The sequence below is a fragment of the Schistocerca cancellata genome, chromosome 3, assembly GCF_023864275.1.
Source record: "Schistocerca cancellata isolate TAMUIC-IGC-003103 chromosome 3, iqSchCanc2.1, whole genome shotgun sequence".
Lineage (NCBI taxonomy): Eukaryota > Metazoa > Arthropoda > Insecta > Orthoptera > Acrididae > Schistocerca > Schistocerca cancellata.
In genome coordinates, this window is record NC_064628.1 from 701,145,923 (window position 1) to 701,172,141 (window position 26,219).

Below are 26,219 nucleotides of genomic sequence, written 5' to 3' on the forward strand. Positions count from 1 at the left end.
ACCAGGATGGCCTCCTCGTACGCCAACCTATTCATGGGTCGCTTAGAGGAAGCCTTCTTGGTTACCTAGGCCTGCCAACCCAAAGTTTGGTACAGATTTATTGATGACATTTTCATGATCTGGACTCACAGTGAAGAAGAACTCCAGAACTTCCTCTCCAACCTCAATTCCTTTGGTTCCATCAGATTCACCTGGTCCTACTCTAAATCCCATGCCACTTTCCTTGACGTTGACCTCCACCTGTCCAATGGCCAGCTTCACACGTCCGTCCACATCAAACCCACCAACAAGCAACAGTACCTCCATTATGACAGCTGCCACCCATTCCACATCAAACGGTCCCTTCCCTACAGCCTAGGTCTTCGTGGCAAACGAATCTGCTCCAGTCCGGAATCCTTGAACCATTACACCAACAACCTGAAAACAGCTTTTGCATCCCGTAACTACCCTCCCGACCTGGTACAGAAGCAAATAACCAGAGCCACTTCCTCATCTCCTCAAACCCGGAACCTTCCACAGAAGAACCCCAAAAGTGCCCCACTTGTGACAGGATACTTTCCGGGACTGGATCAGATTCTGAATGTGGCTCTCCAGCAGGGATACGACTTCCTCAAATCCTGCCCTGAAATGAGATCCATCCTTCATGAAATCCTCCCCACTCCACCAAGAGTGTCTTTCCGCCATCCACCTAACCTTCGTAACCTCTTAGTTCATCCCTATGAAATCCCCAAACCACCTTCCCTACCCTCTGGCTCCTACCCCTGTAACCGCCCCCGGTGTAAAACCTGTCCCATGCACCCTCCCACCACCACCTATTCCAGTCCTGTAACCCGGAAGGTGTACACGATCAAAGGCAGAGCCACGTGTGAAAGCACCCACGTGATTTACCAACTGACCTGCCTACACTGTGAAGCGTTCTATGTGGGAATGACCAGCAAAAAACTGTCCATTCGCATGAATGGACACAGGCAGACAGTGTTTGTTGATAATGAGGATCACCCTGTGGCTAAACATGCCTTGGTGCACGGCCAGCACATCTTGGCACAGTGTTACACCGTCCGGGTTATCTGGATACTTCTCACTAACACCAACCTGTCAGAACTCCGGAGATGGGAACTTGCCCTTCAGCATATCCTCTCTTCTCGCTATCCGCCAGGCCTCAATCTCCGCTAATTTCTAATTTCAATCTGCCGCCGCTCATACCTCACCTGTCTTTCAACATCATCTTTGCCTCTGTACTTCCGTCCCGACTGACATCTCTGCCCAAACTCTTTGCCTTTACAAATGTCTGCTTGTGTCTGTGTATGTGTGGATGGATATGTGTGTGTGTGCGAGTGTATACCTGTCCTTTTTCCCCCTAAGGTAAGTCTTTCCGCTCCCGGGATTGGAATGACTCCTTACCCTCTCCCTTAAAACCCATATCCTTTTGTCTTTCCTTCTCCTTCCCTATTTCCTGACGAGGCAACCGTTGGTTGCGAAAGCTAGAATTTTGTGTGTATGTTTGTGTTTGTTTGTGTGTCTATCGACCTGCCAGCGCTTTTGTTTGGTAAGTCTCATCATCTTTCTTTTTAAATATATTTTTCCCACGTGTAATGTTTCCCTCTATTATACACTCCTGGAAATTGAAATAAGAACACCGTGAATTCATTGTCCCAGGAAGGGGAAACTTTATTGACACATTCCTGGGGTCAGATACATCACATGATCACACTGACAGAACCACAGGCACATAAACACAGGCAACAGAGCATGCACAATGTCGGCACTAGTACAGTGTATATCCACCTTTCGCAGCAATGCAGGCTGCTATTCTCCCATGGAGACGATCGTAGAGATGCTGGATGTAGTCCTGTGGAACGGCTTGCCATGCCATTTCCACCTGGCGCCTCAGTTGGACCAGCGTTCGTGCTGGACGTGCAGACCGCGTGAGACGACGCTTCATCCAGTCCCAAACATGCTCAATGGGGGACAGATCCGGAGATCTTGCTGGCCAGGGTAGTTGACTTACACCTTCTAGAGCACGTTGGGTGGCACGGGATACATGCGGACGTGCATTGTCCTGTTGGAACAGCAAGTTCCCTTGCCGGTCTAGGAATGGTAGAACGATGGGTTTGATGACGGTTTGGATGTACCGTGCACTATTCAGTGTCCCCTCGACGACCACCAGTGGTGTACGGCCAGTGTAGGAGATCGCTCCCCACACCATGATGCCGGGTGTTGGCCCTGTGTGCCTCGGTCGTATGCAGTCCTGATTGTGGCGCTCACCTGCACGGCGCCAAACACGCATACGACCATCATTGGCACCAAGGCAGAAGCGACTCTCATCGCTGAAGACGACACGTCTCCATTCGTCCCTCCATTCACGCCTGTCGCGACGCCACTGGAGGCGGGCTGCACGATGTTGGGGCGTGAGCGGAAGACGGCCTAACAGTGTGCGGGACCGTAGCCCAGCTTCATGGAGACGGTTGCGAATGGTCCTCGCCGATACCCCAGGAGCAACAGTGTCCCTAATTTGCTGGGAAGTGGTGGTGCGGTCCCCTACGGCACTGCGTAGGATCCTACGGTCTTGGCGTGCATCCGTGCGTCGCTGCGGTCCGGTCCCAGGTCGACGGGCACGTGCACCTTCCGCCGACCACTGGCGACAACATCGATGTACTGTGGAGACCTCACGCCCCACGTGTTGAGAAATTCGGCGGTACGTCCACCCGGCCTCCCGCATGCCCACTATACGCCCTCGCTCAAAGTCCGTCAATTGCACATACGGTTCACGTCCACGCTGTCGCGGCATGCTACCAGTGTTAAAGACTGCGATGGAGCTCCGTATGCCACGGCAAACTGGCTGACACTGACGGCGGCGGTGCACAAATGCTGCGCAGCTAGCGCCATTCGACGGCCAACACCGCGGTTCCTGGTGTGTCCGCTGTGCCGTGCGTGTGATCATTGCTTGTACAGCCCTCTCGCAGTGTCCGGAGCAAGTATGGAGGGTCTGACACACCGGTGTCAATGTGTTCTTTTTTCCATTTCCAGGAGTGTATTAATAATGTACTTAGGTTGGCTTGAGTTGTTGCACCCCATATTTCTACAGCATAGTTTAAGTTTCATGAGAATAGGGCATGATAAGCAGTTTTTAGTACACACATGTCCTTACAATATTTGCTAATCATATTTATAGCAAACACATTCTTTGACAGCTTACATGCTAAGGAATCAATATGCATGTCCCATTTGAGGCTGTCCTGGATTGTAATTCCCAAGAACTTTGTCCATTTTTCCTTTTTTACAATGTCATTTCCAATGGATAATTTCATGTCAAATTCTATTTGTTTCCTTGTGTTAAATTCCATCATTGCAGTGTTTGAAGCACTTACATTTAGATGGCTTTCATTAAAATACTTGACTATTTCATTAGTTACACTGTTGCACTGTACCTCCAGACTCTCATAGTCTTTGTGTTTACACACTACTGATGTGTCATCTGCATACAATATTTTTGTACAGTTAGGAGAACAATACTGTATATCATTAACATAAATCCAGAAAAGAAGGTGTCCCAAGACAGAACCTTGAGGCACTCCATATTTGATATCAGTAATTTTAGATTTGTAAGACCCATTGTTTGTTTTAAGCAAGACAAATTGTTTTCTACTGCTCATATACAATTTTATTAGCTCATAGCCAGTTCCTCTGATACCCAGGTTCCACAGCTTGTCAAGTAATATGGTGATGTTGACACAATCAAAAGCTTTTTCTAGATCAAGGAACACTCCAGTTACATACTCCTTGTTCTCTATGGCCATTATTATTTTGTCTATTAATTGTGCTGCTGCTACTGATGTTGACTTGTTTTTCATAAAGCCATTCTGATTTTCAAATATTAAATTGTGTTGACTCAGGAATGTCATTAGTCTAGTATAAATAACTTTCTCAACTACCTTAGCAGGTAAGATTGAGATGGGGCGGTAGTTTTCAATTTTAGATTTATCACCTTTCTTGTGAATCGGGGTTACTTGTGCAATTACCATAAATACATGCAATCTTTTCCTGTAATAATAATAATAATTATTATTATTATTATTATTTGACATCAGTGAACAGTACACTGCTGTAACATAACATCCAAAATTAGAATTCATAAGAATATAGGTATCAGTTAGCATACATCTGAGAAATGATGAAGTACATGTTTCACACAATTAATTTAAGAACTAGAACAGTAAAAAACTCTCACAACTTTGATAACATGATCATTTACACAATATAATATTGAAAGTGGTGGTTTGAGGAGTATGGAACTTTGTCTTTGTGACAAATACAGACAATGTCTCCAGTCAAAAGAATTGGAGATAAGACACAGCTGAGCAGGACAACATGTATGAGAGAAATGTGAGGTGGGAGTGAGAATATAAGAAAACTGTGAACATGAAAAGCAGATTTAGGAAGCAAGTTGATGTATTCAAATATTATTGTAAACAGCTGCAGAACGACATTGAGATTAAAGAGCATGTATAAGTCGCAATATTTCAAATAACAACATACACAGCAGGAAGGTATAGGACAACTAAGAATGCAGTCTTGTAAGGAGGTAGGCCTAAAGAAGTAGAAAACTGTGAAAGTTGGTAATTGCTGGCACACAACAAAAAGATTTGAAATAAATTAACTGCTCAATACATGAAACTGAAAGGTTACATCCAAAAATAAGAAAAGAGAAAAAATGAAGAAAAGTGACAGTAATATAATGAATGCATATCTTTAATCAGCAATAGGCCAACATCTCTTCTACTAAGATCCAGAAAAGGGTATCTTTCTGTTTGCTGTTGTGGCAGCCTTTGTTTTCACACACCCACCCACCCACACACACACACACACACACACACACACACACACACACACAAAATCTCCTTCCATTCCTTGCACAGACCTGCCGTAGATATAAGAACTTCCATTGGGCTCTGTGTCCTCCCACATGCTTTTGCCAAAGGACTCCAGGGTAGACCAACATACTGAAGAAAATTACAAAAAGGGGGTTGGTTTGTGGCACCATATTTTGGGATTTTAACAACTGAGCCTCTCCTGCAACAACTGAAAAATGATGAAGACATAGATGATATGGTGGCATATGGTGATAACGATTTAGCAGTAGCATCTGAAAGTTCTATGGCCAAACTTGAGAAGAAAGCAAATTGTATACTCTCTGAGATGCAGGTATGGTGTGCTATCAATAAACAGACTATCACTGACCATAACACAACATATGTACTACTGTAGGAAAATCTGTCATCTATTAGAAATCCCACAATAAGATTGGAGGGCATTTCAATTTGCTGTAGTGACACAACCGGATATCTGAGAGTGCTACTGGATGAAAGAAGTTTTATGGTGTGTCTAACAAAGGTCACACAAAGAGTACAACACATTGTGCGCAAATTAGTGCTTACGAGCACAGCTCATTACGAACTTCCATTGCTTGCTGTGAAACCTACCATAGTGCAATTTTCTCGGCAATAGTAGGTTTTGCTTTAAATGTATGCGCACAGCAGCTCTGTTACCAATGTTACAGAAGCATCCTAAGACAAGACAAGTCTTCTTTGGCTGACTGGTGCCTTCAGTATGACGCCTGTTGAAGCACTGTTGGTTATAAAGGGAATTAAGCCTGTGTACATAACTATCCCATATACTGTGCAGTCAACAGGAATTGGTTGAAAGTGGGAAAACTGGAGAAGATCTTTTGTATGACTGGAAGTGGAGTGGGCACCAGGCTTGTGGAACTGGAAGATGCAGAAGTGGCAATGTGAATGGAACTCATTGTGAGGTGTAGAGTTCATGGAACATTTCCAAATGTGAAGGATAGACTACAACTGAAACGCATCAACCCCGGTAAGAGACGGACTTTTTAACAGGGCATGGCCCATATCCCGATCACTTAAGAAGAATTCAAAATCGCAAAAAAACATTTGTCATTGTGGTCATGAGGGAACCATAGATCACGTTATACTGCAGAGTCCGAACTATAATTAGGATACAAATGCAATAACACCTAATACTAACATGGAAGAAATAGTGATAAAAACAGAAGTATGGAATGTAGTTGCCAGATTGTTAAACAAGAGATCTGCAATTAGAATGATTATATACCATCAAAATCCAGGAAGTTCAAGGGTAGACTTAAGTCATCAGAATTTAGGGGGACTGGTGTCTGAGGAATCATCATAGAAGGTAGAAGGTAACATAACGGTGCCATACACTGTTAAAACAAAATCTGCCAGCAGGACTGAGCCATCTCCACAGGCTCCTGCAGCTCCAAGACCACATGTGCCAGTGGACATTGTAATGGGTCATCCTCCTCTAGCACTACTTTTCCTCAACAATATTTGTTGATACCAGTAGTATTTTTCAAATTTTGGACAGGTCAATATTATCTCAGCTGCTTTTCTGAAAACTTTCATATAATTTTATACACAGTATGTTATATTTCAAGCTAAAATTCATGAAGGGGAATTACTTTATTTTGGGTGTTATGAACAATAACTAGTTCTGAATGTACAGTTAAAATAATTTTTTAGAAACATTTGAATTTACGAATTATTTGGCACACTTAAAATTTCTATTATTAATTACGCTATCTAGTACTGTTTATTATGTTTATTTCTGTATTCATTTATGAAATAATAATTGAAACTAATAGAAATTCATTTGTCAAGAAAAATTGTACAGCTTTGTTAATGTGAAAAATCAAAAGAATGTATGATATACTTAAATGTGACAAAATATATTAATGTAACAACAAAAATTCTGCAACAACAATGTTCAAACCATGAGGACCTAAAATGTGAGAATTTCAGCTTCTAGAATCAGACCCCTGGACAAGAAGCACTGGAGCCAACTCTATGTGAAAAGATAAGTAAACTAGAAAGTTTATTGTAATCTTTGTTCCTCTCAACTCTTCATAAAAGACTAATGTGGATAACAGCTACAAGTAGAAAGGAGCAAGTAGATTACAACGTGAACTGCAGAAGCTTACTCTGTGTGTCACTCAGGGGAATTTCCTATTTCACAGTCGCTGATATCCTCCAAGAAGCCAACCCAGTCTTCAAACTTGAAGAGACAACCAGTGATTTAGGCATTCCAGTAGAGTAGAACAGTCCCCAAAATCATACAGTGAAAATTTCCATTACTTATTGTCCCTCTGGAAATGGAAAGACTCGATGCACATGCTAGAACAGCCATTAGGTTTGTAGAGTTCTAACTAGATTGGAAGAGTTGCAGGTTTTTTAGTTATCTATCACGTTATATTTTTACATGTTTATTTGTTTCCTAACTTCACTCTAGTAAAGGCTGTGCTATACATTTAGTGTATCAGGTGTAATTGGTTTCTTAAGGGAAAACAACCTACTATAGTTTTCTAGTAAACAGATCAATGTAGTGTAACAAAAATTAAATAATTCTCGACTTGTTCAGTGACAAAAGATGACCAGGTTGAAAATTAAGTGCATTTTTGACAGTTCGTGATACAGATATTAATTTTTCAGCAGTTCTCCTCTTCTGGCACTAGGTTGTCCATATGCATAATGGATGAATACATGTGTTACTTGTTTTCTTTTGATTAATACAGTGACGCCAAACTCACATCAGTAAAGTGAGAGGAAAGGCAAAACAAGTTATCTTTTTTCCAGTTTTAATATCCAAACAAATAACAGTATTACAAATAATGATATTACATTCTGAGAAATACATTTATATTTAAATATACATTGATTCGGCAGCTTATACATTTATCACAGCAGTTCCATAACATGCAGTCTTTGTAAGCAAGAAGACGGGAGACAAGTTTTTTAAGGGCTGCAGATCTTTTTACATTCTATACTTTCATAGGTAATTTTGTCATGAGCTCAGAATAGGCATTTCCTTCAGCTTGCTGTGACTTTCTTTTGATGTATTCTATGGTTCTGGCCTGAAAAGCAAATAAACATGGAAGTATTACAGGCAATGTTAAGAACACCTCTTTAAGTTTCTTGAATGCAGAAATTATATTTCACTGAGATAAGAACTTACTGCCAATTTAACATCTGCTTGACCATGCCTGTGAGCTAGATTCCAAAGGTTCAATGCCAATGCTATGATGCTGGGCTCTGATAAATTTCCTCTAATAATAATTCTTGTGAATAAATCGAGAGCCAAGGAAGACTGGAACAGAAATTTAAGTATCTCTGCAAAGTGTCAACATTACCAGACAGATGTCAAATACACATCAATTATATTATTCTTTTCTAAAGCAAGAAAGAAAACCTAATATACCACTAGAAAATGTGCTAACAATCTCGACAAACTGTCAGATTCTAGTATTGCTATATACTGGACGAAAGCTGTGACTACGAATCCAGACTATACTCATGCGTGCCACTGTATAGATATGTCATAACTTGTGCTTAACAACAAAAACAACAACATAATGACATAAACATTTTCTCATTAAAGTAGTTATAGTGATTATTGGTTTCAAAAGTCACTTTGGGTAAATTAATATGCTTACTTTCAGTGAGGACATCATCAGCACTGCTTAGCGTCTAGTTGCAAAATTCTGTAGCTACCTGAAGTTAAATTTTTGCTTCAAAATCAATAACAATTTGATGAGGGAATAAGGCAATCCCAACTGTGACCAGTAAGTAAAGTTATCCTCAATGTAAAGGTTTTTTAAATATTGCAGCGCTCTACTACGCATGGATCAATTTGAAGTAGTATGCCCATGATTTCTTCCTACCTATGGAGTGACAATTCCATTCAGTAAAACGGGAACACACTGTTTACCATGGACCATGAGCCAAAGTTCAACTTGGCATTTTTCGCAGCAAAAAATCATTGCGTATGTGAAAAAAAGTGAAATGGAAAAATATGCTTGAACCAACTACTTTTGGATTAATATTCTGCTTCCTACCCACTAAGCCATCAAGCCACACAGTATTAGAATATACAGCAATACCACAATTCACAATGCCAGTTATTGCAATAAACTTGTGTCAGAGAGCACTTTCAACATCAACATTTGAGATTATATATTTACCTGTTTTTTGTACTGCTCATTGGCACCAAGAAATTTCAGGTGATTAAGAATTTCATCTATGAGAGCTGAGCAGGTCTTATTGATTTCTGCTATAAATTTTGGATCAGAGCCATACAGGGTGTCATTAGATACCACTGGAACAAATTTTTTACATTAGTGCGTATGTAACCTATCTGTGAAACACTGTAACTAAGAAAGGAAATATATAAACAAAAAGTAATTAGTATTATAGTTTTAAACAGATTTTCTCTTGGTCTTTTTCTTATCAATAGAGTACAGAATTATCAGCTGCATTTTTTATAATTAATAATATAGTTTATCTTTAATTTCATCAACTTTTTTGCAAATTCTGAAAATTTTAGTATACATCTCATATGAGAGATAAGTTGCATTTAAAGAGGTGTGTAAATGCTGCCCTTCTAAAAGCTTTCTGTTTGAACACTGATATACACAACAGACATTAGGAATTAATTTTTCTCTTTTCAAAACTGGAACATTATGATTGGATTTATACTTTTTGTATCACTGATTAGTCTATCGTGACTCTTTCAAGAAAAATGATGATGTCAAGTAGATATAAATTATTTATAAAAAATTAATTATCATGTTGTAGACTGCACACCATTACATAAAGTTTTGTGAAAGTGGTTAATATTTGATATTCATCATTTCTCCCATTGTAAACAATACTGAAACTATTTAACACAATAAAATGGAGTACATGTTGTAGATGATTCAGAGACTGCACATACAAGAGCATCCTAACAGCAGATACTATCATTCTGACTGCATTACATAAATGTCACAAACAGGTAACAGTAGAGACAATGAGCAAAATGTGGCCACAATCTTCATCACATATAATCCATGGTCTTGTGGAGTAATAAGACTAAGAAAACATAAGGAGCAAATGAACAAGCTCATATTAAATACTATAAGCTATATCTTTTATATTCTAGAATTTCAGCTCATCTTATCAGACAATTTCAGTGATAGGAGCGTCCCATTCATTCATTTTCAAGCAGTACTGCCCTGATTATTTTATTAGTCACTGGAATGAAAATATTAACACTGGAATAGAAGACGTTTCAATTAGGCTATTTCATGAATAACGCACCTACAGAAATTGCATGTGTGCTCCAAAATTTATGATTCCAGTTTTAGATATACTCAATCTAGAAAATACTTTCATGAGAAATGGGGTAGTGTAAGGTCAGGAGAATGGCGTGCAGTTTGAATGTTGCTTGAAAGGCAAGGTCAATGTGATGTGAGAAACATTTAGTTGAACCACACACTTGCACATCATACTGCAAACAGATAGCTCATAGGATTGAACCATCATAGACTGTGTTACAACAACTTGCTGCTCTCCGCCCTTCATGCATTATTGTGGCAGAATGGTTTCCTTCATTTACTGATGAAAAACTCAGTTTCATCTCATATAGCATATTTGGACGAGATTTTTGGTTTTTATTGTATATATATGCAGGTGTTTGACAACATTCTCCATCAATTTCTGCCAGGTGACTTGAATCACGACATACAGTGGACATGGATATGTGGCTCTGAAACTGACAGTAACTTCTCAATTCAGCGAAAATTTATTTTCTGCTTTCATGAAACATGGAACTGTTCTCAGTACCATTTCTAATAGTGCCATGTTCTCTTTTTTGACCATGAACATGAGTGTATTAAAAGAAAATTGTAGAAAACAGACAGTACTACCTGTTCCAGCACTTCACAGTGGAGGTTTATTTTTTTGTATACAACCCAATTTTATCACATACATTGAAAAAAAGATGTTGCATGTTGTGTGATGTTGTCCTTGATGCAGCATACCCTCAAAACAGCAGGTGTATTAGTTTGTGGTTTGCCTAGTCGGAACACAGTTCTATGAAATTGGGCAAGAACTATAAGAGATAAATGACTGCACTAACTTGTAACATGGTAGAAGGATGTTGGACATATACATCATATCAAGAAGTTGGTCTCTAAGTGGGATGATGCTCAACAGTAAACTATGCCACTTGAAATTTGTCAGGGTGTCTCTATATATGGATTTATTGCTTGTTCTTATTTTGGCAGAAGTACAATTAAACTGCTGGACGGCACACCATGCCAGTCCATGTCTATTCATATCTCACACACTGGCATACGATTTCAGGTATTGCCAGCATTATTAAGTGGTTATGTTGAGCAACTATGAATGCAAAACCCAGTACGTGTAATAGAACCCACTACATTGTCCTCGATGGTGAGTGTTCATCAGAGGTGAGGGTATCATCTGGAGTGCCCCAGGGAAGTGTGGTAGGTCTGCTGTTGTTTTCTATCTACATAAATGATCTTTTGGATAGGGTGGATAGCAATGTGCGACTGTTTGCTGATGATGCTGTGGTGTACGGGAAGGTGTCTTCGTTGCGTGACTGTAGGAGGATACAAAATGAGTTGGACAGGATTTGTGATTGGTGTAAAGAATGGCAGCTAACTCTAAATATATATAAATATAAATTAATGCAGATGAATAGGAAAAAGAACCCTGTAATGTTTGAATACTCCATTAGTAGTGTAGCGCTTGACACAGTCACGTCGATTAAATATTTGGGGTAATGGCAGTTGTGGGGAAGGCAGATAGTTGTCTTCGGTTCACTGGTAGAAATTTGGAAAGATGTGGTTCATCTGTAAAGGAGACCGCTTATAGAACACTAATATGACCTATTGTTGAATACTGCTCAAGCGTTTGGGATCCCTATCAGGTTGGAATGAGGGAGGACATAGAAGCAATTCAGAGGCGGGCTGCTAGATTTGTTACTGGTAGGTTTGATCATCACGCGAGTGTTACGGAAATGCTTCAGGAACTTGGGTGGGAGTATCTGGAGGAAAGGAGGCATTCTTTTCGTGAATCGCTACTGAGGAAATTTAGAGAACCAGCATTTGAGGCTGACTGCAGTAAAATTACACTTCCGCCAACTTATATTTCGCGGAAAGACCACAAAGATAAGACAAGAGCGATTAGGGCTCGTACAGAGGCATATAGGCAGTCAATTTTCCCTCTTTCTGTTTGGGAGTGGAACAGGGAGAGAAGATGCTAGTTGTGGTACGAGTTACCCTCCGCCATGCATCGTATGGTGAATTGCGGAGTATGTATGTTGGTTGGTTGGTTAGTTGTTTCGGGGAAGGAGACCAGACAGCGAGGTCATTGGTCTCATCGGATTAGGGAAGGACAGGGAAGGAAGTCGGCCGTGCCCTTTGAAAGGAACCATCTCGGCATTTGCCCGGAGTGATTTAGGGAAATCACGGAAAACCTAAATCAGGATGGCCGGATGCGGGATTGAACCATCGTCCTCCCGAGTATGTATGTAGATGTAGATGTACTGTGAATTCATTTAACAACGGTGATGATGGAAACAGGATAGTTTACTGAAGAGTCTGTTTGTTTTCTTGTCATCTGGGAATAAGGATGCATATCATTTACTGCCTGCCACATAATCCTCTGGTTACCTCTGAGCATAATTTGTCTGTTTTTATCAGACCTTTCAATGTTACATATCTCCTTTCATCCACTGCTTTTAATGCCATGCAAGGATTACATTTTTGTGCCTCATTTGTTTTGTTATAGTTCACATGAAAGGCAGGAAAATCTTAACATGTAGATTTATGTACATGTATATTTTTGTATGAATCTCAAGATCTGAAAAATAATGAATGCCTGAAAGCCTATGCATGTCATAAACCATTATTTTTCACATGATTATGTGCCACTACTTTGCCTGAAAAGTATATATTGGTTTGTCTCTCAATCACTATTTGTATTCCATCTAAAACTTAGAACTACTATAAAAGATACTGCTTTTCTTTTTTATTTTGGATTTGTCTAGATTTACATTTTTCATCAAAGAATTTGCAACATTTTTAATAGTTTCCTGTATTTATGATGTTCATATTAACTTTAATTTTGAACCTATGTTTTCTTCCCCTTTGTTACTTATTTTGATGGCACCATGATATTAACAGAGTTCTTTCCCTTGGTCGTGAATAACGGAATGACATTTGGCTCCTTCAGAATTTCTATTTTTTTCTCTTCATTTACGATGAGTGACATTTGTTCCTACTACTCAACACATACCGTTTGTTTTTGCATAGTGCTGTCAAATAGACAGTCATCTTACAGCATATACTTTCACAACCATTATTTTCAATCATGCAGATTTTCACCAAGACTGTCATCTTCTGGATTTTTGTAACCAAGTCAGTGTAGTCATTTTTCTTTCCATGATGGTTTGAGAACTTTCCCCTGTTATGTCCAGTAGGTATCGAGCCTAGAGTTGTTGCCTGCTATTTGGACACATTATCAAAATATTGTGGAAAGAAAAATGAAAGCATTAACTCAGCTGCAAACCCAGAAATTTTAAAATCATCAATTTCACTGAGGAAGTGTGGAGAAAAGTAGTTCTGTCTCTTGCTGTAATTTTGCTCTTGGGCTGTGCGAGAAACAGATTTATCTTGTAATTTCTGTTGACAACTGAGCTCAATCCATTTTAAATAAATTATGTTAAATGGTGATAACTATAAATTTCACGGTTAACATGAAAAGTGTAACAGTGACAGAATCATAACAGTTAAAAAAAAATAGTCACCTTTCTCAATGTGATATGGGTAACACTCTTGTGCTGCAGCTGACAGCATGTCCAGTACATGCAGGTAGACAGTACACCGTGCGCTGCTGTTTGCTTCCCATGTATAATGCTGTAGAACATTCATCAGACCTCTCGCCAAATAAAGAACCCCTTGCTCTGGATTATCCTGCACAAAAATCATGGAAAAGTGCTATTTAATTTCTACCATGGACTGCAATCCGCAGCAAAGTTGAAGGAAAGGACTGGTTGATCTTGAAACATAAAAATTGATATTTATAACCATAAATTATATACTTTTCATTCGTTTGTAAAAGTGTCTATTAGCTGTATAGTTTTAGAGCTCAGTATCAATATCCAGCTATTATAGATGATCCTCAAACTGAAACTACAACTGAAGAAATGAAACTTCCTTGCAGAGTTGAAATGATAAACCCACTATGATTTGGACTCAGACTTTTGACTTTTGTAGCCAACACTCTACCAACTGACGCACTCAAGGACTGCAAAATGGTCAGGCTCAAAGTTTGGGGTATGTCAGAACACTCACTCTGATGCACAGCATATACTGTAAAGTTAAAATAGGGGAAAAAAAAAGAATTCGTGCAGAACTATTCTCATTATATCAAATTCACTTTTGTTTCAGTCCATTGTGAAGTGTATGAAGTGCACCACTGAAGAAATTAGAGCACAGTTTGGCTAATTTCAGAAATTAAAAGATATCATTTTACCCGCACAGAAACACAATAAAACTAGACTTCATTGTCATGATTCTCTTTTAGTATTGGAGCTCAATGTATTGCTATGAAATTTTTAAACTGTTTTATAATTATGCATGGACTAATGGCTATTGAATTTGCCAAACAGCACTCAAAAGTCATTCAATTCGCAACTAATAAAATATTCCAGGCTATTACGCTGTGGTCAAAGAGATTTCACTTTAAAAACTGACATTTTGTCCCCATCTGCGGAGGACATTTTCAAGGGGGACCACAGCTTTGTTGAATGTCCGGTTCACCCTGGCTCGCTACTGACTACAGCAAAATTCCACTTCCATGAGCTCCCATACAGTGGCATGATGTCACACGTTTTGATAAGCAAGCGAAATTGGCTGTTGTCGATTGTCACCATTCCATGGTGGAAGACTGGTACACATCATCTTCAGCACCAGAATCCAAATTTCATTCAATTTCACACCCTCCTCCTGCCTATTGAAATTCCTGTGGTGTTTCACAATGTCTATGGCGTCTCTGAATAGCCTTCTGTGGTATCCGTTTGTGGCTGCCAGTATTTGAATTCTATCCAAATGAATGTGGTGGTCTCACGGCTGTAAAGCATGTTCCGCAACAGCTGATCTGTCAGTCTCCCCTCTTCTGCAATTGCCCTTGTGCTCTTTGAGTCATTTGTGACAGTTCTTTTTGTAGTACCCACGTACATCTCCTGAAAACTACCCGGAATCCTATAAATTCCAGATTTTTCCACCACTTGGCGAGCATCCTTGGCTGATTTTAGGTAATCCTGATTCTTCCAAGTGGGTGTGTAAATTATCACAATGTCACGCTTTTTTAAGATTTTTCTTATGCAGTCAGTCACTTCCTTAATGAATGGCAGGAAAGCTTTTGATTTCACTGGCGCTTGAGCATCGCAATGATTTCTCTTAATACTCTTTTCACCTCAGTGAACGAATAAACATTCTTGAGCAATGCATTGGTGAGGTATTTTAATTCTGCATCATGCAGCTCTGGTTCATAGATTTTTCCTGCTCTATCCGCTGATATTTTTATGATGCCTTCCTTTTGTCATGGGTGGTAGTTAGAATCTCAGTGTAGGTAACGGTCTGTGTGCATGCCGTTTTGGTAAATTATGTGGGCCAAGATACCATCTTCTTTCTTGAAATCTAGCACATAAAGAAAATTTAATCTTCTGCCTGCCTCTTCCTCCCTGGTAAACTGAATCTTGAGAACAATCCAGTTCCTCCCTGCCATGCTGCCACAAAACTATCGTGTCAACCAAGTAACGGAACCAAATATTCGGTTTCTTATTTGCAGTTTCCATTGGCTGCTCCTTGAATTTTTCCACAAAGAAGTTCACTATAACTGGGCTTAAGGGGCTTCCCACAGTGACACTATCCGTCTGTTTACAGGATATTTTATTAATTGTGACAATTTCAGCCATGAAAGTTTACATTTTGCAATCACTGAATTGTATGACTTCACAATAACAATCAAACAGTTTTGTACTGATTAAACAGAAAGAGAGTTTGCAACTATCAAATTGATAATAAATCTGAAAATATATTTGATGGGTATTTTGATAAATACTTGCAACTAATTTGTGATGACATGTCTTATTTTTGGTTTAGTGACAATTTACAACACATTCTACAAAAATAAAAATATGTTTTTTGAGGTAGTGAGATAATGCTGTTGCTCAGTGTAGATAGTGAAAATAAGTTGGTCTTTTCCTAGCAATCTCTCCATAAAGATGTTGTATATTTATGTTTCTGTGTGATGATAGGCATTGTGGCTCTTCATGCACCCTTGCTTATCGAGACTTCATGGTCAAGCCAAGTCTGCTGCTCATTATGTTTTGGTGCACAAAAAACAGTGTCAGCTGGTAGCTACTTTGTAAGTCAGATGTATTCATTGCAGGTGACTATTACCAGCCTGCTATAAAGTTTTTCAGCTTCTTCTCAACGTGTGTCATCTTTTTACAAAAATTACATAAAAACTTGATTCACAATGAGTTTAACTGGTCTTGCATCTGCTGACAAATTTTATGCTTTAAGTATACCTTTATTTTAGTTGCATTACATTTTCTCTCTTCCTCCTTTTTGTTACTAAAACAAGTAATTTATTTTTTAAGGGTACAAAGCATTCTGTGTCATATATAGGTTTTAACAATAATATCACACATTTTCTACCTTCCTATAAATATAAGTATGTCTAGTGTAGAATTATTAAAAAATACCTGAGTACAAAAATTGCCTGAGGCATTAGCTGAGAAGGATGTAAGACAGGGTTGATGCCTGGTCTGCATGTTATGCAATCTATACACACAACAAGCAGTAAAGAAAACCAAGGAGATATTTGGAAAAATGATTAACCTCTGAGGAGAAGAAATACACTACTGTTTGTGAAAATTGCACCACCAAGAAATAATGGTCTAAATCACTCCAAAATCAGAAGATGTGTACAACAGTGGAATCATAATAAGCGATTAAGACTTCAGCGAGGAGGCATGTACATAGGCCCAGCAGTGCTCCCTTTTGTGTCCCCCAACAGCGTTTGGCCAAGCCAAGCTCAGTTGGTGCAGTCTGGGTGGTCATAACTGACAAAAAAGCCTCATCCATGGTATTGACTCGACTTTGGAGTGCTGCAATGGGTGTGGACATAACTGCATCAATGGCTTGACACATTCTGCTTAGGACTGTGGTGGCGGCACACATGACATTGCACTGACTTCCACTGTCCAGAAACCATCAACACCTCAGACTTCTGTGGCCTTGTAAATGCACACTTCCTACATACTGAGGGAAATCTGAACAGCAACCATTCTATCATGAGATGTCTTAGAGCCCCAGGCACTGCTCCTCCTGCAGGCAGTTCCACATGCCCTATTTCAACGACAAAGCCTAGCCACATGAGGTGAGGAATGTGTAAACCTTCTTTGAAGAATGACGTGTTCAGCTGACTCACTGGCCTGCACACGTCTGACAAGTTATCCATCAAATACATCTGGGATATGGTCGTTCAGCAACTCGTTGTTCTGGAGCTCTTGGAACAACTGTTGACACTTTATGGATGCTCCTACAAACCACATGGCAGTGTGTTTCCCAACACCATATCCATGAACACTGATTCCCAGTTATGACGTCTAGAGGCTCTGAATGCTGCGTATGGAAGCATACTGAATTCTGACTGTCAGAGTGCATATCCAGCTCTGTACTCCAAATTAGTGTATTGTCATGTTCCTAAATTGTGGAATAAATTTCATTCTAATCACATATCTTCTTCTTGGTGATGCAATTATCTTGAACAGTAGAGTAAATACTGTAAGGTTTGCTGATGCCATTATAATTCTATCAAAGATGGTAAAGGGCTTAAATAAAAACAAGCTGAATGGTATAAACAGTTTCTTGAAAAGATGTTATACACTGAAGTGCCAAAGAAATTGCTATAGGCATGAATATTCAAAAACAGAGATACGTAAACAGGCAGAATACTGCAAGTGTCTGGCGCAGTTGTTAGATCAGTTACTGCTGCTACATTGGCAGTGATGAAATTACAGTTTTTCCCATACAACCATTTTATGAGTGTACCGTGAATTTCAGGAATACAGTAAAATTTCAAATCTCCGACATCCACTGTGCCCGGAATAACATCCTGCAAGAACAGGGCCAATGATGACTGAAGAGAATTGTTTAACGTGACAGAAGTGCAACCATTCCACAAAAATGTGCAGATTTCAGTGACGAGCCATCAACAAGTGTAAGTGTTTGAACCATTCAATGAAACATCATTGATGTGTGCTTTCGGAGCCGAAGGCCCGCTCGTGTACCCTGGGTGACTGCATGACACAAAGCTTTACTCCTCACCTGGTCCAATCCACACCAACATTGGACTGTTAATTACTGGAAACATGTTGCCTGGTTGGACGAGTCTCGTTTCAAATTGTATCAAGCGGATGGACATGTGCAGGTATGGAGACAGCCTCATGAGCCCATGGACACTGCATGTCAGCAGGGGACTGTTCAAGCTGGTGGAGGCTCCAAGTATCCTGTCTGATCAACTGCGTCCATTCATGTCCATTGTGCATTCCGACAGACTTAGGCAATTCCAGGAGGACAATGAAAAACCCCACACATGCAGAATTGCTACAGAGTGGCTCCAGGAACACTCTACTGAATTTAAACACTTTCGCTGGCCACCAAACTCCCAAGACATGAACATTATTGAGCATATCTGGGATGTCTTGCAATGAGCTGTTCAGAGAGATCTCCACCCCCTTGCACTCTTACGTATTTATGGACAGTGCTGCATCATTCATGGTGTCAATTCCCTCCATGTTGTCAATTCAGACATAAGTCAAGTCCTGCCAAATTGTGTTGTGGCACTTCTGCATGCTCAGCAACACTACACTATATTAGGCAGATGCACCAGTTTCTTTGGCTCTTCAGTGTAAGGTGAATTGCTGCATAACATAATAACTTCAATGTAGTGTAGTCAAATTGCATCATGTGATGCTGACAGAATGACATCAGGAAATGAGATGCTGAATGTAATAGACAGGTTTTGTTATTTGGGCAGCGAAGTAACTGACCCTGGTATAAACAAACAGGAAACAAAATGCACTCTAGCAATAGCCAGAAAAGGTTTGCTTACTAAGAGAAATGTCAAATATAAATTTTAGTGTTTGAAAAGTTGTTCTGTACCTGTTTGTCTGGGGTTTAGTCTTATAAATAAATGAAGCATAGATGATAAGTAGTACAAACATGAAGAGAACAGAATCTTTTGAAATGTTGTGCTACAGAAAAATGCTAAAGATTATACAGCTCTTGAAGAGGCAGTGAAATGAATTGGGGAGAAAAAAATAAATGGCACAATATGACAAAAAGAAAGGATACATTGACAACACACACCCTGAAGTATCTATTTGCTAATGGAGGGAAGTATCATGATACCAACTGTGGCGGGGAGATTGAGGTTTGATTTCACTAATCAGGTTCAGGAGGATGTAAATTTCCATTGTTACGCAGAGATCAAGAGCATGATCTAGTGTGAAGAGGTGCATCATACCAGTCTTTGGACTGGCGAGAGTGATGACGATAACAATGAAGATGAGGATGACCAACACCACAACAACAATAACAACCTGAGTTACTTCATTTGCAGTATTTTAACAATGTTTTACAATATGTTTCTAAAATCAGTTTGCTTTCAGAGGAAAGTAGACACACATGTGAAAGTTCATAATTACTATACATTTAGTTTCTATGCTGAGAAAAATCAAATTTTTTTATTCATTATCAATAATGTGTTTCACCACATTGGATACAAAAACAACTTTCTTTTTCTTAAACTAATAACACACTTTTCCCATGGATAATTCTAACCAAACAACTTTAATCAGTTCATATGTTATATTTTTATCTGCATCAGTATAAAATTATGATGTAAAATGTCTGACTTGAGAATTCTGATGTAGGTGTATCTATAAAAGCAACTGGTACTTACTGGCACTACCAATAATGTTGACAGAAAGTGGCATAAATAGGAAACAAGATATGCTTCTGAACTCTTCAGCTTTCCATCCACTTCCATTGTGGTTGGTAACTCAGGGATCAGACTTAATGCTGCCTTGAAACATGCATCAGCTGAAAATCAGGAAGTAAAATGAATGTAATAAATAACAAGTACTAATCTCATTGAAACACAATTTCTGTAATTTAAGCAGCATTGTTTTTGCCAGAATTGAGTGTAAGCCTGTCACCACACATTTATTATATGAAGACACCCGAAAGACCTTGCATTATCATCACAAATCGATGATTACAGTAAGGAATCTGAGAGTTCTTGAAGTCAGTAAAATAAAGATAATAGCAAATAACAAATTACAATATTACTTTTATATTACTATAAATTAATATAATTTGTTAAGTAGGATACAACAATTGTCTCTTGAAGGTAGGATAATCACTTTAGATCCTCTTCCTCCTCCAATCACTCTCATTGACAAAGAGATCATAAATTTCAAACACATTTCTTAAATCTTTATGTTTCAGTGTGTTTCAATCTCGCTTGTAGTTTTCTTGGCCAACTTTGGGTCTGAGATTTAGATTCTTAGAGTAATTTTTGGCTTCCTCTAACAGGATATCAAATGCTTCTGCTGTCCTAAGATTCACAAGAGCTCTTTTAGAACATCTATGGAAGTCTACTGAACATGTCACTCTGGCTGCATTAAAATTTTATTCTGGAGAGACCTCACTAGCTCTTCACAGAGTCCAAACACTTCAATACAGCCTTTCACATAAAAAATAGTCTCCAACTTTTCAAGCCATGTTGCATAGCCTTGCAGGGCTGGCCATCTTTTGCCTCTAACTGAGCTCTGTAAAGAGAAGATCTTCAGTTCTGGTACATTGTTTTTCATCTCATCGAGAAGTGGCATTAGGCATGTTGCAAGGCATCCCAGCTGTGCTAAATAATGTTCATGTCTGGGGAGTTTGGTGGCCGAGAGAAGTGCTTAAACTCAGATGATGTTCCTGGAGCAACACTGTAGCAATTCTGGACATGTTGGTTGTTGCATTGTCCTGCTGGAATTGCCCAAGTCAATTGGAATGCACAATGGACATGAATGGGTGTAGGTGATCAGACAGGACAGGATGCTAACATATGTGTCACCTGTCAGAGTCGTATCTAGATGTATCAGGGGTCCAATATCACTCCAACTTGTGAGGTAACGGGTGAGTTGTGGCACCCTGAAAATATTCTAAGTTTGGAGTTGGCATGGCCGCATGGGCTGCTTGGCAAGCCAGGGCTTGTCAGCAACCGTGTGATGCTGAACGTTAGCTGGACCAAGAGCAGTAGCCCCAGCGCATGGTCCAGGCTGATCACGTGGCTGGGAATTCCATATTGAAGCTGCATCGCGGACTGCATTTTGTGTCGATGAAGGAAATTTGTATGTCGGGCTGACTTTGTGAAACCATAATGGCAAACATCTCACAGTTCACGTAGAAATTAATAATAACCAAAGGAGTCATGATACCTTAAAAAGAAATGTATATTACCCTTATTTGTATGGTGATTCTGATGGTGTAATCAGATTTTCAATATCTTTATTAGTTTAAAGTTTAGTATCTGACTGTAAATTACACAAGTAACACCCAGAAATGGATTTTCAAAATCTAAATGGTTCATCCGATTTTGTCGATCAATGTGTCTTTAGTTAGCTATTAGTGTAAATCTAAATTGGTATGAATTACAGGCATGTAACTTGAATAGTACATGAGTTATTGGAGCTCAAAGTGGCCAATTACTATTGATCGCATCTGACCACAAGTACTCCACACTTACACGAAAAAATGGTAGCAGCATGCTTACAAATATATTTATTCCTCTATGTCTTTTTTTTATATCCGATATATACTATTCATGAAGAAATTGGTCAAATATTTACTGTGTTTTAGAAAGCACAGACATTAGGCTACTGGCCTACTTTTGCTTATGTTTATTTGATTTGATTTGTTTATGTAATTAATAATGTGTGTTAGAGCATGTTTATGGTCCAGCTGTAGAAATATTTATTTAATTTCAAGTTATTTAAATGTAAATACAGTATTTTGTATGTGTTTCAAGATGTCTGAGAGTGTGTGTGGGCTTGGAGGCATGGCGGGAGCGCTCTAGCCAATCACAGTGTTCGTTACTATGGCAGGTGACTACTGAAGTCAATAGAGAGACTGGACGGAAGCGGGGGAGGAGCATCGTGTCATGGGACAGGGGAGTGCTGGAAGAGAAGGCAAAATGGATGGTCACAGGAAATACTTGGAGAGTGTCGAGAAGTTTGCGCGTGGTCGCAGGAGATAGAAATATTTCGTAGTGCCGATTTGTGCACTTGTGAGATTTCCGTGGCTTCTGCAAGATGATGTAGTATGCATTTAGAAGTGAATATCTCACGAGCAATGTTGTTGTTCACAGCTAATTATGTGAAGTAGGGATCTATTGTTTCCTTGTTACTCAACTTATATTTTATTTAATTTCTGGCCATCAACACCAATAAGTGTTGTGCACACATAAACGGCATTCTTAAAAGTATTTCTACTATGATACTCATCATTTAAAGTCGTTAAAATAGGACCCGCAAATTTTATTTAATTGAAATCTTTCATTTATAAATTTCTATGTTACATTCAAAATTCGCAATTGCTGAGCGATAGGAACCTTCGACCATTCGATTCATGTGTATATTCATATTGCATACTGTAGACTCAACAGTACTTGGCATGTAATGTGGCAACTACGTATCCCACCCCCAGACAACGAAACCAGCCAAAACTTTCAATATTTCAACTCTGAGTCTGAGGGTAAGTAGTTGAGGGCCACTTTTTTTTTTTTTTTTTGAGAGCCCACAACTGAAGGTTTCTCGTCCGGGATTTGTGTCCTGCAAATTGGTAATTCCTTTTGCTCTCTGTTATTCAGTGTACTATGCGAAGTGTAAAAACTTTTACAAAACCAGTAGAGATTTCAGTAGTGTAAACCTCTCACCAAACACAGTGTGAGATTGTTTTTTTTTCCACAAGTAGGTTTCTGGAAATAGTGAAATTACGCAGTAATTTTCACAACTAACACATGCTATCGATAGAGGTTCTAATCTATTACATTAAAGGCAATTTGCGTGGGGGCTCAGAGACTAAATAAGTTGATTTCAGGGAACGGTACCGGTTAGCACATTTAATGGACAGCGGTATCGGAGATGACTGGAACACGCGGTAACCGGCAGCAACTACAGCTACACCAGGCGACTTCTCTAGTGGCAGAGCAGTTCAACAGCGGTACGATGGAAGCGTCTTTGAGTACTCCAGGGCAGTCTTCAATGTCGACTTCCACTACAACTGATGGCATCACCATGGCAGATCCGATAAGTGCCTGCACAAATAATGAGATAGTGTTTAACTCTGAAGTTCAAGCTCCATTTATAGATCTCGCGAATATAAAATAGTCGCCTAATATGTGTAGTTCTGAAAATGGACGTGAGCCCTTTAGTCCAAAAACAGAGTGTGGACGAGTAGCTAGTGGGAATCCAGGCAAGGGGAATGAATGTGGAGGAGATATGATGTCTCAGCTAATGCAAATGATCCATGGATTGGTAAATAATATGAATATAATGGCAAATAACATCAGTGCAATTCGAACAGATATGGGTACATTGCGAACAGAGATGGGTACATTGCAAACAGTTACAGATACAATTTGGCCTGATATAGGTACAATGCGACCTGAAATAGGCTTCGCTATAAAAGAGGAAGTTGAAAAAACTATTGGTAACCTTGAAAAAGCAATTGATGATAAATTAAAATGTGTCCAAGGGGATATAGGGAAAATTACAGATGAAGTTGTAATAGTAAAATCTAAAATCAAATCAGTGGAAAAAGATCTTGGGGGAAAAAATGGATAAGATACAGATGGAACTTGGAGGCAAGGTAAGTGACTGTATAAAGGTGGAAGATGCTCATAAAAGCAATATAAGCTTAGCAGTTAGTGACACTGCCAATCGTATAGGTGAGGGTGAGAAAGAAGTGGGCAAAATTAAAGATAAAATAGAGTCCAGTATCACTAGTGAAAATGAAGTTAAAAAACAAATACAACAGATAAAAAGTGATTTAAATTCGTTAGCCTCCCAACAGGCCATGCCATTTATAAATATCCCTTGGGCAAATACCGTATCTGTGAAATGTTACATAGATGACGGAAGATATCACGCAGTAAATTTCTTGGCTGCATGTAGGGGTGCTTTTGTTCAAGGCATGTCGGATGAAGCAAAAATAAAATATGTTAAACGGCATTTGGAGGGAGACCCACAGTCTTGGGTAAATGTGAAATGTAGTTCATGCGAATCGTAGGAAGAGTTCGAAAAGGGTTTTAACTGAAATCACCATGTTAAAAAGGTGATTACCCAAAAATTTGCAGTGGGATCTTGTCCACAGTCCATGTGATTTCATGGACAAATTTCTAGAATTTGTAGAAAAATTAGGGAGGACTTTGAAGTTCAAACCTGAGAGCAAACTGGTTGGTAGTTATCAAAATTGGAATCCAAGTAATCATCACCACAATAATAATCTTGAGAGAAATCATAGGAATTCTCAGGGAGATAGTAGCTAGAATGAGCAGAATGGTCGGAGAACGAATGGGAGTGATAACTTCTGTGAACGGAACCCAGGTAAAGAATGCAGATTTGATGAGGAAAATTCGTGTGAAGTGCAATCGCCTAACAACCGGTCAGGAAACTGATGTTCGCCACATCTCAGGTCCAGGGATGGCGATCTGAACAGGCAATGAAAATGACTGGAGATAATGGTAATGGTAGGAATGTTGATAGGTTTAGAGAAAGGCAACAAATATGTAATATGGAGTATGTTAAAGAGGAAAAAGGAATAAAAGGAGGCACGAATGGCGGAAGCATACATTTGTGAGAGATTTAAGTAAAAGTAATGGAAATAAATCTGCGGGGAGTGATGTAAGTTATGGATGTGTAATGAATAAGTGTGTGAATGGTGATGAATGGAAAGATTCAGTGGTTCAAAAAGAAGTTAAAGAGGAGATGAATTTTGTGAAAGGAAATTGTGTGGAGAGTTCTGAAGATTAACAAACAGTAGCAATTGCAGTAAGGAAGGTGGTGTAGTAGCAATGTTACTACGGGAGGCTTAGCATTGGTCTCACCAGCAGTTGAAATTAAAAATGTTTTGGCAGAGGTAGATGATTTCTGTTTACAGGAACAGAGTAATGGTAATTTATGTAATGATGTAAAAGCTACTGGTATTGATACTTCGGAGGAAGGAATCTACTCGTTTCTTGTCATGAATGAAGGCGAAACAAAACTTATTAATGAATGTGTGGATCTAAAACGTTTGTCAGAGTGTGAATATGATAATGTATGTAAAGTTGGATCGAGGGTTAATCTGGATGAAAAATGTATAGAAATGGCAGTGTGTGCTGATTTTTGTCTAATCACAGGGGAATGTAGCAAGTCTGGAAGTCCAAAAATTGTACGACAAAGTAGCAGCGATTTGTGTGATGTAGCAGAGGAGGGTAAAGTTGTGTACGATTCACGTAAAGTTAATTTGTTGACGGAGGACAGTAAGGTTTCTGATGTGAATTTTAAGTGATTTAAATGGTGTATCAGCAGATACGGTTGCTGAGACGAATATTTATGGTGATTATGGCTTAGGCATTGATGTATTATATCAGGAAGATAAAGTGTTTAACGGTGAATTGATGTGTAATTTTGTTGAAGCTGCAAGCGTCAATATTTTGGAGGGGAAAAACAGTAAAGTTATGCACGCTGTGGGTAGTGAATCGTCGAAATGTGTGGATAGACTAACTGAAAATTTAGAGAGGGCTGAAGTAAATAGTGTGGATGTGGATAATGAAGTTCAAACGAATTGGTATATGAAGTAGTAGTGTGATTTTAGTGTGACTGGTTGGCGATGGCGCAGTAGAACAGTAAGGTCATTACTTCCGCATATGTGGAAACGGAAGAAGTTTAAAATTGCTAGAGGTTTAGAAAAGGGAAGGAATGAATTTGGGGTGAAGGAAATATTTAATGAATTATTTTGGGATGAACATGAGATTGAGGGATGGATAGAACAGGATGTGTGTACACTAGAATTGGAAGAGAACGGACGAGACATATGAAATGGTTTATTAAGGGAGAAATATTTAGAACGAAAGGAAATGGTAAATGTAAGCCAATTATTGAAATTAAAGTTGGAAAAGAAATGGTAGATACACTTCTAGATTCAGGTAGTAATGTGTCAGTGA

At 39.1% G+C, this 26,219-nt stretch overlaps 1 protein-coding gene across 1 annotated transcript in view; it reads right to left on the bottom strand.

Moving 5' to 3' along the window:
- Positions 1-7,670: 7,670 nt before the first annotated feature.
- The window catches only part of LOC126175695 (VPS35 endosomal protein-sorting factor-like), a 104,950-nt gene continuing 86,401 nt past the window's right edge, over positions 7,671-26,219 (bottom strand). The window contains exons 16-20 of the mRNA XM_049922631.1: positions 19,923-20,062; positions 13,690-13,855; positions 9,056-9,189; positions 8,050-8,181; positions 7,671-7,948 (exon numbers count right to left, since the gene is read on the bottom strand). Of these exons, the coding sequence (XP_049778588.1) occupies positions 7,856-7,948; positions 8,050-8,181; positions 9,056-9,189; positions 13,690-13,855; positions 19,923-20,062 (665 nt within the window). The 3' untranslated portion in view covers positions 7,671-7,855. The remainder of the gene's footprint in view (positions 7,949-8,049; positions 8,182-9,055; positions 9,190-13,689; positions 13,856-19,922; positions 20,063-26,219) is intronic.